The 13,239-nt window shown below is 33.9% G+C and overlaps 1 protein-coding gene across 15 annotated transcripts in view; it reads left to right on the forward strand.

The window, feature by feature from the left end:
• The window catches only part of CSPP1 (centrosome and spindle pole associated protein 1), a 221,899-nt gene that overhangs the window by 150,395 nt on the left and 58,265 nt on the right, over positions 1 to 13,239 (forward strand). For 13 of the 15 annotated variants that reach the window (XM_068525678.1, XM_068525677.1, XM_068525676.1 and 10 more), the window contains 3 exons: positions 1,821 to 2,029; positions 4,201 to 4,322; positions 4,681 to 4,759. In XM_068525678.1, coding sequence (XP_068381779.1) covers positions 1,821 to 2,029; positions 4,201 to 4,322; positions 4,681 to 4,759 — 410 coding nt within the window. The remainder of the gene's footprint in view (positions 1 to 1,820; positions 2,030 to 4,200; positions 4,323 to 4,680; positions 4,760 to 13,239) is intronic. The other 2 variants (XM_068525688.1, XM_068525689.1) reach the window with 1 other exon arrangement.

Consider the following 13,239-nt stretch of genomic DNA (forward strand, 5'->3'; position numbering starts at 1 on the left):
TTTTTAAAGTTTCTTGTAAATTAGTCCTTTCCACTTTATTTATATATATATTTTTTTATTTTTATTTTTTTTATTTTTGGCTGTGTTGGGTCTTCGTTTCTGTGCGATGGCTTTCTCCAGTTGCGGCAAGTGGGGGCCACTCTTCATCGCGGTGCGCGGGCCTCTCACTGTCGCGGCCTCTCTTGTTGCGGAGCACAGGCTCCAGACGCGCAGGCTCAGTAGTTGTGGCTCACGGGCCTAGTTGCTCCACGGCATGTGGGATCTTCCCAGACCAGGGCTCGAACCCGTGTCCCCTGCATTAGCAGGCAGATTCTCAACCACTGTGCCACCAAGGAAGCCCCTCCACTTTATTTACATGCACTATTCCATGCACTGTTTTAGTTTAATTTACAATGGATGTTAATAATTTTCTTCATTGTATCATGACCATTTTTCTTATATTAGAGGAATTTCCAAAGGAACTGAAATCTTTAATTCTAGGCTTTAAGCATTTTAGTAGTTTTTACTTAATGTAAATCTAGAGGTAATAACCTTATTTTTACTTTAATTCTTCAATTTTCATAATTGGAATGAATTACACATCATTGCAGTTGAGTAAGGAGAAGGTAATAATTTATTACTCTTCTCAAAGGATACTTTTTTTTTAGTTGGATGTGTAGAATTTATTTACTAAGGCAAGTTTTTGTTTCATCTTTAATGATTAAGAAACTTTAATTTCATTAAAAATTTCATTAAAAAGTTCATTCTTAAAAAGAATACAGCAACTTAAAATTACTCAGCTGTAGGCAACTTTTGTCTTACTTTTTCTTATGCTAAGTATATATCCTGTGGATTATTCATTTAAAAAAGTTTAATAGTGCACCAGCATCACTCCCAGTGTGCTTTTTGACTGCTCATAGAGTAAACTTTTAGATTAATCTGAGAAATCATTCCTGAGAAATTAAACATGCTGGGAAAAAAGGATGAATTCCAAAACTGAATATATTTTCCTCTATCAATAAATACCTTTGAAATAGTTTTGACAATCAAAAACTTCCTTTTAAAATCTTGAACTTTTTAATGTAATATGGTGACATGTTAAACTTTGCATTTAGTTACCTTAGTGTTTGACGGACCTTCTTATTTATATTTAAATGAAACAACCTTTGGAGTGTCAAGTTGCTTTATGAGAATAAATAAATAAAAATATTAGATATAATAGTTAGACCATTACTTTTGGGTTTACTTTTGATGTGCACATCTTAGAAAAGGACATGTAAATGATGTTCTGGAGCGAGGGTAAGCAAACTGTAGCCTGTGGCCAAATCCACTTGCTGCCTATTTTTGTAAAGTTTTATTGCAGCACACCCTCGTTCATTTGCTTACATATTGTTTTTGTCTACTTTAGTAGTTGTGAAGAGACCACATGGCCTGCAAAGACTGATATATTTACTAGCTGGCTCTTTACAGAAAACCTGTGCTCACACTGATCTAGAGAATACTTTGATGTTAGAATACTTTGATGGCAATTGGTAGTAAAGCAGCATAGTGTTGTAGTATAATAGAGTTTTATATTTAGAATTAATATCTGGCTCTAGTCTTTGCTTGATTATTTATGAATGGTGAGACCTTAGGTGATTTATGTACTTTCATGGAGTCTCAATTACCTCTTTTATAAAATAAGAATTGGATCTTCAAAATCTCTTATAGCTGTAAAATTCTGTTATTCTATGTCTAACTTAAGTGCCTGCTGGCAGTCTGGGATAGAGGGTCTTTTGAGATCCCTTCCACCTTTAAATTTATGATTACATGTAACAAACAGATTTTTTTCTTTATTTTAGCCTGATAGACTAAAGCAGTTTAGTGTGACACCAAGACACTTCGAAGAGACAACACCACCTGAAAGACCCAGAGTAGCTTTCCAGACACCTCTCCCTCCTTTGTCTGCCCCATCTGTCCCACCCATCCCATCAGTTTACTCCATCCCATCTCAAAATGAAGATTTGCACAAAGGACTCAGCAGCACCCTTGGTGAAATGGTGCCTCCCAGGTGCTTGTTTAAAATGTTTTGTGTTTGGGAATTAGGTAAGGTATCATTATATTGTATATTCAGAAGGATTTGCTGAAGCAGGTAATGTTATCCTTCAGAGATTTTTGTGCAGTTAAAGCCTTTTGTCAAATAATTTCTATTGAAATTTGTTTTCATTGTTGATCTTTTCTCTGTTATTATAAAAACAAGGGAAATCCTTATAACATTCTTTTGCTGTTTAAAGATGCTTCAGTGTTTTTAAAATGCATAACTAAGTATATTTATTATTTAGTTTTAGGTCGTATTTTGGAATATCTGTTTAACATATAAAACCTAGCCATTTTCAATTTTGTAATTTCCACTTGGCAAACATTGAATACTTTCTTCAGTTAATGCAGAAAAAGTTTCTAATGTGACTGTTTTATATATATTACTTTATTTTAGTTTCTGTTTCCTTCAACTCTTTCTCTGTGATTACTTACAGGCTATGCAACTCAAATACCTGAAATAAAGTGTTGAGATTATAAAACCTGTATTTAGGTATTAGGGTAAAGATTTGATTTCCGTAGGTAAAAAGCATTGTGCTATACTGGACTAAACATAAAGAAAATCCTGTTAACATTGATATTTTCTGGTCAATACTTTCTTCTCTTAGTAGGATTTTCTCTTATTTTTGCTTACTATTAATGTATTAATTGTAGGATTGCATTTAATCAGGTGTTTTTCCTTTTTAACATTGATATTGTAGGATTGCATTTAATCAGGTGCTTTTCCTTTTTAACATTGATATTTTCTGGGCTATACGTTCTTTTAGGACTTGGTATTATCTTTTATTTACTGCTAACAAATTGTAGGACCATGTTTACTGTATTTATCAGGTGTTTTGTTTGTTTCATCTAATGGCTTCCTGACTCAAAGGGACTAGGTGGGATTGGAATTACAAAGCATGGTATGATGATTTTAGCATTGATTTAGGGATTAAAATGGTTGGCTTCACTGCCTGGATTTTGGGCAGACCACACTTGTATTGAACTTCAGTTTTCTCATTTGTAAAAAGTAGAATAGTAACAGATATTTGTATATGTGTGTATATATATATATATGTTTTTTAATCTACAGTTATAGGGATGTTGTGAGGATTAAATTTTGTATTAATCTCTATAAAAATTTAAGATTTAATGATATTGACAGTTCCCTTTTATAGTAATTTTTCAACTGCTTTGTTTATCTATGGAGTGAGGATAGTAAGGTTAGACACGTTGAATGATTAGTAAATATGAAAAATATTCATGACTGAAGAGAACTTTAATGCCTTCTCAGCTCTTCACAATTATTTTGAAGTATACAAGGGAGAACCTAATATATACACTCAAAAGTGAAAACACTCTAGGATGCCTCCTTTTTCTTTATGTTCATCTAAAGGAATTTGCCTTTTACATTTTAACTAATGGAAAATATTGCCTTGGTGGAAATACAGAGATACTTCCTAATCATTAATGAAGTGCTGATGTAGAGGTTTTTAGAAGTTTTAACTTTATGAAATGCTGAAAATTAACTCAGAAATTTACTGTTGATATTTAAGTAGTTTCTTTTTCACATTATAGTTTAATTCCTTTGAAAGAGCAATACGTTTTTAGAGTTAAAAAAATACATCTTTCTCCCAGTCAAATGGAACCATTTATAATCTCATTTTGTACCTCTTTGCCTTTTCTTGATGTTGTATCTTTCTTCTCTGTGACTAACTCACTCTAGTAGTGTGGCTGAAGCATTGCCTTTCCTAGAAAGCCTTCGTTATACTTTCCTCCTCTTCCCTATGTGATTTAAATGTTCCTGCTCCATGTTCCTGTAGCATCCTGTGTCTACTTGTATTGTTTCATTTACTGTACTCTGCTGTAATGACTGTTTATTTTTGTATTATTCCTGAGGGACAGAGACCATGTTTGGTCAATACTGGCAGATAGTGGCGAATTAGATGTTAATTGATTGAATAAGTGTTGTACCTTAAATTCTGAAATTTTATATTTTTTGCTTTTTGAGTTATAATTTTTGATAAGAGATTGAAGCAAGATGGTGGCTTTTCCTAAAGCAGCAATTAGATTTTCAGTAAGATTTTTGTAAGAAAATAATATCTTGATTTAAAAAAAATTTGCAGTGGAATATGAGAAGAATTTCCCAATTGTCTTTTGATACAGCGTTGCAGCTCTGCCTCCACCTTCCCTACTACCACCGTTGGCTACCAACTATCGAACTCCTTACGATGATGCGTACTATTTTTATGGGGCCAGGAATACGTTGGATCCTAGTCTTGCTTACTGTAAGTTATCTGTGGAGTGAACATTATTTTCCAGTGGTTCAATCAGGAAAATTGGTTTTTGTGCAAGCAAAAATATATAAATGAGAAAAAGCACAGCTTTACTTAATTCCAATATTATATATATATTGATTTAATAAATGCTGTATTTTAAAACTCAGTTATAATTCATAGTTATTTCCTTTTTATCTAGATTTAAGAAATATTTTTGTTTTCTTGCCTTATTCTCTGCTAACTCCTAACTCAGAAGGAAATGTGGATTTTTTTCCTTAGGAAACATTTTCAGTATGTGACTTTTCCTTTAGGGATAAAGTGTTATTAAGTGGGTACTCTGAAACAAATGTGTTGGTTTTCTTTTAAGATGGTTCAGGAATGATGGGAGTACAGCCTGCAGCTTATGTTACAGCTCCTGTCACCCACCAGCCAGCACAGCCTATTGTGTAAGTAGTTAAAATAATAATTTGTTTCAAGATTAATTTGTCTTCCATAGAACCTGTGTTATTCAATGCGTTCTTTTATTCTTCAGAACAGATATAACTTATTTTAATTTCCAATTATTACATAACCAGTATGTTCAAAGCATTGCTTTTAAGTCAGTGTTTCATAGAAAGCACATTTAAAAAATTAAGAATAACCTCACTTTCTTTCATTAGAAAAGTCATGTGTGTATAATTATAGTTTTACATTTAAGTTCATGATCCATTTTGAATTATCTTTTGTATAAGGTCTTAGATTTCGATTGAAGGTCTTTTTTTTTTTTTCTTCTGCTTTATGAGTGTCCAGTGGCTCCCAGCACCATTTGTTGACACGATTATTTTTCCTGGGAATTGCTTTTGCACCTTTGTCAAAAACGGGCATATTTGTGTGGGTCTCTTTTTGGGATTCTCTATTCTATTCCATTGTTCTATGTGTCTATCCTTATGTTAGTATCACTTGATAATTGTAGCTCTGTGGAAGTTTGGAAATCGAGAAGTATGAGTTCTTCAAATTTGTTTTTCTTTTCCAAGATTGTTTTGGTTATACCAGGTCCTTTGTATTTCAATGTGAATTTTAGGATCAGCTGCTCAGTTTCTGCCAAAAGGCAGTTGAGATTTTGATGGAGATTATATAGAATCTGTAGATCGGTTTAATATTACCATCTTAATTTTTTTTCAATTTTTTGTAATGGTAACATACACATAACATAAAATTTATCATTTTTAAGCATTTTTAGTGTATAGTTCAGTGATGTTAAGTACATTCATATTGTTGTGTAACCATCACCACCATCAATTTCCAGAACTCTTTTCATCTTGCAAAACTGAAACTCTATACCTATTCACTATTCCCTCTCCCCTATGCCCCTGGCACCCATATTCTACTCTCTGTTTCTATGATTTTGACTACTTTAGGTACCTCATAAAAGTGAAATCATACAATATTTATCTTTTGTGTCTGGCTTTTTTAACTTACCATAATGTTCTTGAGGTTCATCCATGTTGTGACCTAAGTCAAAATTTCCTTCCTTCCTTTTTTTTTTTTCCCCACACAGCTTGCAGGATCTTACTTCCCAGAATTTCCTTTATAAGGCTGAATAATATTTGATTGTATGTATATACCATATTTTGATTATCCATTCATCCACCAATGAATACTTGGGCTGCTTCCACATTTTTAGGTATTGTGAATGGGCAACTGTGAATATGGGTATACAACTATCTCTTCGAGACTCTGCTTTCAGTTCTTTTAGGTATATACTCAGAAGTGCAATTGCTGGATCATATGGTAATTCTATTTTTAATTTTTTGAAGAACCACTATACTGTTTTCCACAGCAGCTGTACCATTTTATATTCCCACCAACTGTGCACAAGGGTTCCAGCTTCTCCATATTCTCACCAACACTTAGTAGTTTCTGTTTTTTTGCCAGTAGCCATCCTAAGGCAGGTTAGGTGGATCTCATTGTGGTCTTGATTTGCATTTCTCTATGATTACTGATGTTGAGCATCTTTTCATCTGCTTTTTGGCCATTTGTCTATCTTTGGAGAATGTCTTTTAAATCCTTCTCTCATTTTTGAATTGGTTATTTTTTTGTTGTTATGTTTTAAGAGTTCTCTATATACTCTGGATATTAATCCCTTATCAGATATATGATTTGCAAATATTTTCTTCCATTCTGTGTATTATCTTTTTACGCCATTGACACTATAGCAGTACTATAGATGCACACACATTTTAAATTTTCATGAAGTGCAGTTTGTCTATTTTTTCTTTTGTTGCCTTGCCTGTGTTTAGTGTCATATCTAAGAAATCATTGCCAAATCCAACGTTGTGAAGCTTTTGCCCTGTGTTTTCTTCTAAGAGTTTTATAGTTATCAGGTTTTACATTGAGGATTGTGATTTTGAGTTACCTTTTGTGTACAGTGTTAAATAAGGGTCCAACTTCATTCTTTGCATGTGGATATCATTTTCCCAGCACCACCATTTGTTGAAAAGACTGTCCTTTCCCCATTGTATGGTCTTGGCACCCTTGTCAAAAATCATTTGACTTTATATGTGTGAATTTATTTCTGGGTTTTCTGTTCTATGCAGTTGGTCTATGTGTCTGTCTATATGCCAGTGCCATGCTGTTTTGATTACTGCAGCTCTGTAGTAAGTTTTGAAATCAAGAAGTGGGAGTCCTTTAGCTTGTTCTTTTTCAAAATTGTTTTAGCTATTTGAGGTCCCTTGAGATTCCATATAAATATGGGGAAGGGTTTTTCTATTTCTGCAAAAAAGGTCACTGGGATTTTAATAGGGCTTGCATTGAATCTCTAGATCACTTTGGGTAGTTTTGACATTTTAACAGTATTAAGTTTTCCATTCCATGAACAGGAGATGTGTTTCCATTTGTTTATGTCTTTAATTTCTTTCAGCAATGTTTTGTAATTTTCACTGTACAAGTCATTCACCGCTTTGGTTAAGTTAAATCCTGAGTAGTCTGGGTTTTTTTGATGCTATTATAAATAGAACTGTTTTTGTAATTTCCTTTTCAGATTGTTTATTGTTTGTGTATAGACATTCAACTGATTTTTTTGTGTTGACTTTGTATTCTGGTACTTTGCTGAATTCATTTTGCTAACAGTTTTGTGTGTGTGTGTGTGTGTGTGTGTGTGTGTGTGGAATTGTTAGGGTTTTCTGCATATAATATCATACCATCTGCAAACAGAGATAATTTTACCTCTTCCTTTCCAATTCGGCTGCTTTTTTTTAAATATAAATTTATTTTATTTATTTATTTTTGGCTGTATTGGGTCTTCGTTGCCGCACGCGGGCTTCCTCTAGTTGCAGTGAGCGGGGTCTACTCTTCATTGCGGTGTGCGGGCTTCTCATTGTGGTCGCTTCTCTTGTTGCGGAGCACAGGCTCTAGGCATGTGGACTTCAGTAGTTGTGGCTCTTGGGCTCTAGAACGCAGGCTCAGTAGCTGTGGTGCACGGGCTTAGCTGCTCCACAGCATGTGGGATCTTCCCGGACCAGGGCTTGAACCAGTGTCCCCTGCATTGGCAGGCGGATTCTTAATCACTGCGCCACTAGGGAAGCCCAATTTGGCTGATTTAAAAATTTTTTTCTTGCCTAATAGTTCCAGTACTATGTTGAATAGAAAGGGTGAAAGCAGGCACCTTTGCCTTGTTCCTGATCTTAGAGGAAAAGCTTTTAGTCTTTCACCATTGAGTCTGATGTTCACTTTGGATTTTTCATATGTGGTATTTATTATGTTGAGGTGGTTTCCTTCTAATTCTTGTTTGTTGAGTGTGTTTATCATGAAAGGTTGTTGTTAAATTCTGTTAAATGCTTTTTCTTTATCAATTGAGATGGTCGTGTGTTTTTTTTTCCCCTGTCATTCTGTTAATATTGTCTATTATACTGACCAATTTTTATATGTTGAACCATCATTATATCCCAGGAGTAAATCCCATTTGGCCATGGTATTTAATCCTTTTAATATGCTGAATGTTTGGCTTGCTAGTATTTTGTTGGGGATTTTTTCACCTGTGGTCATAAGGGATATTGGTCTATAGTTTTCTTTTCTTGTAATGTTTTTGTCTTGTTTTGAAATCAGGGATATGCTGGCCTCCTAGAATGAGTTAGGATGTGTTTCCTCCTCTTCACGTTTTTGGAAAAATACGAGAAGGACTAGTGTTCTTCCTTAAATGTTTGGTAGAATTCATCATTGAAGCCATTAGGTCCAGGTCTTTACTCTCTCAGGAGATTTTTGACTAGGGATTCAATCTCCTTATTAGTTATAGGTTTATTCAAAATTTCTATTTCTTTGTGATTTAGTCTTACATCTTAACTATATTAAATCTCCAGTCCATGAACATGGATGTCTTAATTTATTTGGGGTTTAAAAATTTCTTTCAACAGTATTTTGTGGTTTTTAGACTGTTTAACTCTTGTTTAATTTATTCTAAAGTATTTAATACTTTTTGATGGTGTTGTTAATTTCATTTTTTTTATATTATTCATTGCTAGTTTATAGAAATACAATAGAAATTTGTATATTGATCTTGTATCCTGCAGTTTTGCTGAACTCTTTTTATTATTACTAACCGTTTTTAGTGCATTTCTTTGCATTTTTCTGTATATATGATTTTTTAAAAATAAATTTATTTATTTATTTATTTTTGGCTGTGTTGGGTTTTCATTGCTGCACGTGGGCTTTCTCTAGTTGTGGTGAGCAGGGGCTACTCTTTGTTGCAGTGCATGGGTTTCTCATTGCGGTGTCTTCTCTTGTTGTGGAACACGGGCTCCAGGCTCACAAGCTTCAGTAGTTGTGGGTCGCGGGCTTCAGAGCACAGGCTCAGTAGTTGTGGCACCTGGGCTTAGTTGCTCCACGGCATGTGGGATCTTCCCTGACCAGGGCTCGAACTCGTGTGCCCTGCACTGGCAGGCGGATTCTTAACCACTGCGCCACCAGGGAAGTCCTCTGTATATATGATTATGACATCAGTTAATAGAGGTTACTTCTTCCTTTCTAATCTAATGCTTTTTATTTCTTTTTCTTGCTTAATTGCCCTGACTAGAGCTGCCAGTACAATGTTGAATAGATATTATGAGAGTGGGCATTTTTATCTTATTCTGATCTTAGGTGGAAGGCATTCAGTCTGTAACCATTAAGTATGATGTTAGTTGCAGGTTTTTCATAATTGCTTTTATTAGCTTGAGGAAGTTCCTTTGTATTCTTTGTTGATTATTTTTATCAAGAAGGGGTATTTAGCGTATTCTTTCAACATATTACTAACTTGGAAGTTGAATTTTGTGAAATGCTTTTTCTGCATCTATTGAGATGATCCTGTGGTTTTTGTTCTTTATTCTGTTAATGTGGTGTCGTATATTTATTGGTTTCAGATATATTAAATCAACCTTGAATTCCTGTGATAAATCTCACATGGTCATGGAGTATAATCCTTTAGATATCTTGCTAGATTTTTCACTTTACTAATATTTTGTTGAGGATTTTTATCTCTATATTCATGAGTGTTACTGGTCTTTGGTTTTTGTTTTCTTTTTATGTCTGTTTGATTTTGGTATCAGGATGACACTAGCGTAATAGAATTAGTTGGATGTGTTCTTCCATTTTCTATTACTTTGGATAGTGTGTGAAGGATTGTTGCTAATTCTTTTTTCAGTGTGGTAGAATTCACCAGGAAGCCAGTTGATCCTCATCTTTTCTTTATGGGTAATTTTTTGATTACTAATTTAATCTTTTTCCTTGTCATTGGTTAATTCATATTTAAAATATTGTTCTTGCGTCAGTTTTGGTAGTTTGTGTCTTTCTAGAATTTGCCCATTTCATCAAGATAATCTAATGTGTTGGCATACAGTTCTTCATAGTATTCCCTTACAATCTTTTTCATTTTAATAAGGTCAGTAGTGATGTTTCTTTTATTTTTTTATTTCAATAATTTTAGTCTTCTTATTTTCATTCGGCTAAACATTTGTCAATCTTGTTGATCTTGTCAAAGAATCAGCTATTGGTTTAGTTGATTTTCTCTGTTGTGCTTCTGGTCTCCATTTCATTTATTTCTCCTCTAATCTTTTTATTTCCTTCTTTCTGTTTACTTTAGGTTCAGTTTGCTCTTATATTTTCTAGTTTTTGAAGGTGGAAGTTTAGGTTATTAATATAGTGTCTTCTTTTTTAATATATACACATTACAACTATAAATTTTCCTCTTATTACTGTTTTAGCTTCATTCCTTAAATTTTATACATTGTGTTTTCATTTTTATTCATCTCAAAGTATTTTTCAGTTTCTCATTTGATTTGTTCATTGATCCATTGGTTAGTTTGGAGTATGTTGTTTAATTTCCACACAATTGTGAATTTCCCAAATTTCCTTTTGTTACTCATTTTTAATATAATTCCATTGTGGTTAGAGAACATATTTTGTATTATTTCAATCCTTTTAAATTTATTGAGGCTTATTTCATGACCTAACCTGTGGTCTGTGCTGGAGAGTGTTTCATATGCGCTTGAGAAGAATGTGCGTTATCCTGTTTTGGGGTGGATAGTTTTATCAATGTGACTTAGATCTAGTTGGTTTATAGTGTTTTTTATTTTCTGTTTCCTTGTTGAGCTTCTGTGCAGTTGTTCTATTATTAGAAGTAGTGTATTGAAGTCTCCAGTTATTATTTTTGATTTATTTATTTCTGTCTTCAGTTCTGTCAGTTTTTGTTTCCTGTGTTTTGAGTCTGTAGTTATGTACATATATGGTTATAATTGTTATGTCTTACTGATCAGTTGACCCCTTTATCGGTATAAAAGATCCTTTCTTTGTCTCTAGTAACAATTTTTGACTTAAAATATATTTTGTCTGTTAACAGTACTGCTACTCTTGTTCTTTTTAGTTGCTGTTTGCATGATATATAATTTTCTGTGTTTTAACCTCAGTGTATTCTTTGAATCTAAAGTGTGTCTCTATGTAGACAGCATACATTTGCATCCTACCTCCCACCCCCTTCAATTCTGCTAGCTTTTGCCTGTATTTACATTTAATGTAATTCCTGGTAAGGTAGGATCTCTGTCAGCCATTTTGCTATATATGTATCTTTTAAAAATATATTTTATGTCTTTTTTGTTTCTCTGGTCCTCCATTAATTCCTTTTCTTAGATGTTAAATATAGCATTCCATTTTACTTCTCTTGCTTCTTTTAGTGTAATTTTTGTGTTATGTTCTTTGTGGTTTCCTTGCAGATTGAAATTAATATTTTAATTTAAAAGAACTGAGTTCAGATTAACACCAATTTAATTTCAATAGTATACAAAAAATTTTCTTTAATATAATGCCATTCCTTTCCTTCTTCTTTTTTTTTTTTAAATTGGCTCATTCTACTCCATTCCAAGCCTTATCTTTTTTTTTTTCACATCTTTATTGGAGTATAATTGCTTTACAATGGTGTGTTAGTTTCTGCTTTATAATGAAGTGAATCAGCTATACATATACATATATCCCCATATCCCCTCCCTCTTGCATCTCCCTCCCACCCTCCCTCCCTTTCCTTCTTCTTGATGCCATTGTTGTCAAAGTGTATCTTTATACACTTAAGCTCTTCAACACGATTTTATAACCCTTCCTTCCTTCCTTTATGTAGTTGTCTTTTAAATCAGATGGAGAAGAATACAGTTACAAATAAAAACATATTCGTAATATCTTTTTTTAAAAATTTATTTTTAAAAATTTATTTATTATTTATTTTTGGCTGCATTGGATCTTCGTTGCTGTGTGCGGACTTTCTCTAGTTGCGGCGAGGGAGGGCTACTCTTCATTGTGGTGCACGAGCGTCTCATTGCAGTGGCTTCTCTTGTTGCGGAACACAGGCTCTAAGCACGCAGGCTTCAGTAGTTGTGGCACATGGGCTCAGTAGTTGTGGCTCGTGGGCTCTAGAGCACGGGCTCAGTAGTTGTGGCACATGGGCTTAGTTGCTTCGCGGCATGTGGGATCTTCCTGGACCAGGGCTCGAACCCATGTCCCCTGTATTGGTAGGCAGATTCTTAACCACTGCACCACCAGGGAAGTCCCATATTTGTATTATCTTTCATCTTTACCTATGTGGTTATTGTTACTGGTGTTCTTTATTTCTTTGTGTTTACTCCAGTTACTGTCGAGTGTTCTTTATTTCAATCTGAAGTGCTCCATTCAGTATTTCGTATAAGACAGGTCTGTTAGTGATGACTTCTCTGAGTTTTATTTAATAATGTTCTAATTCCACTTTTATTTTTGAGGCATAGTTTTCCTGGATATAAAATTCTTGGTTGACTTTTTTTTTTCTATTAGCACTTTGAATATGTCATCTCATTGCCTGCTGGCCTTCATGGTTTCTGATGAGCTGTTAATCTTATTGAAGATCCCTTGTATGTGATGAGTTATTTTCTTGCTGCTTTTGAGATTCTTTCTTTGTCTTTGGGTACGTTGACTATGATGTGTATAGATGTGGATCTCTGAGTCTTTTTGCTTTGAGTTTGATGAGCTTCATATGCATAGTTTCTAAGAAGTACGAGCCCTGGATCACCAGGGAAAAATGAGAAAAAGGAAGGGTGGGAGGAGCCTTCAGTTGCTAGGGAATCATTGCTCCTACTTTACCCAACACTTAGAACCTCTTACCTTTGACACAATTCCCATCCCATGCCTCCGTAAACAGGGCAAGGGTTTAGGGATTTTATTAGTCGTATACCATCAATACCATCAATTAAATCTATGACTCAGTGAAAAAAAGGGAAAAGTGTGTGTAAGTTTACGTATTTTTTCCATTTCTTTATTTTTAGTTTTGAATGCTGGTTATCTTTGCTCTTTGTTTTATGTGCTTTCTTTGTGTACTCTTTCAGAAATATATTTCTTGAAATGTGGAAGCAATATCACTCTTTAAGCAAAAATGATTGGAAAATTGACGAGAGACAGAATTATA

Source organism: Eschrichtius robustus, chromosome 17 (genome assembly GCF_028021215.1).
Source record: "Eschrichtius robustus isolate mEscRob2 chromosome 17, mEscRob2.pri, whole genome shotgun sequence".
Taxonomy (NCBI): Eukaryota; Metazoa; Chordata; class Mammalia; order Artiodactyla; family Eschrichtiidae; genus Eschrichtius; species Eschrichtius robustus.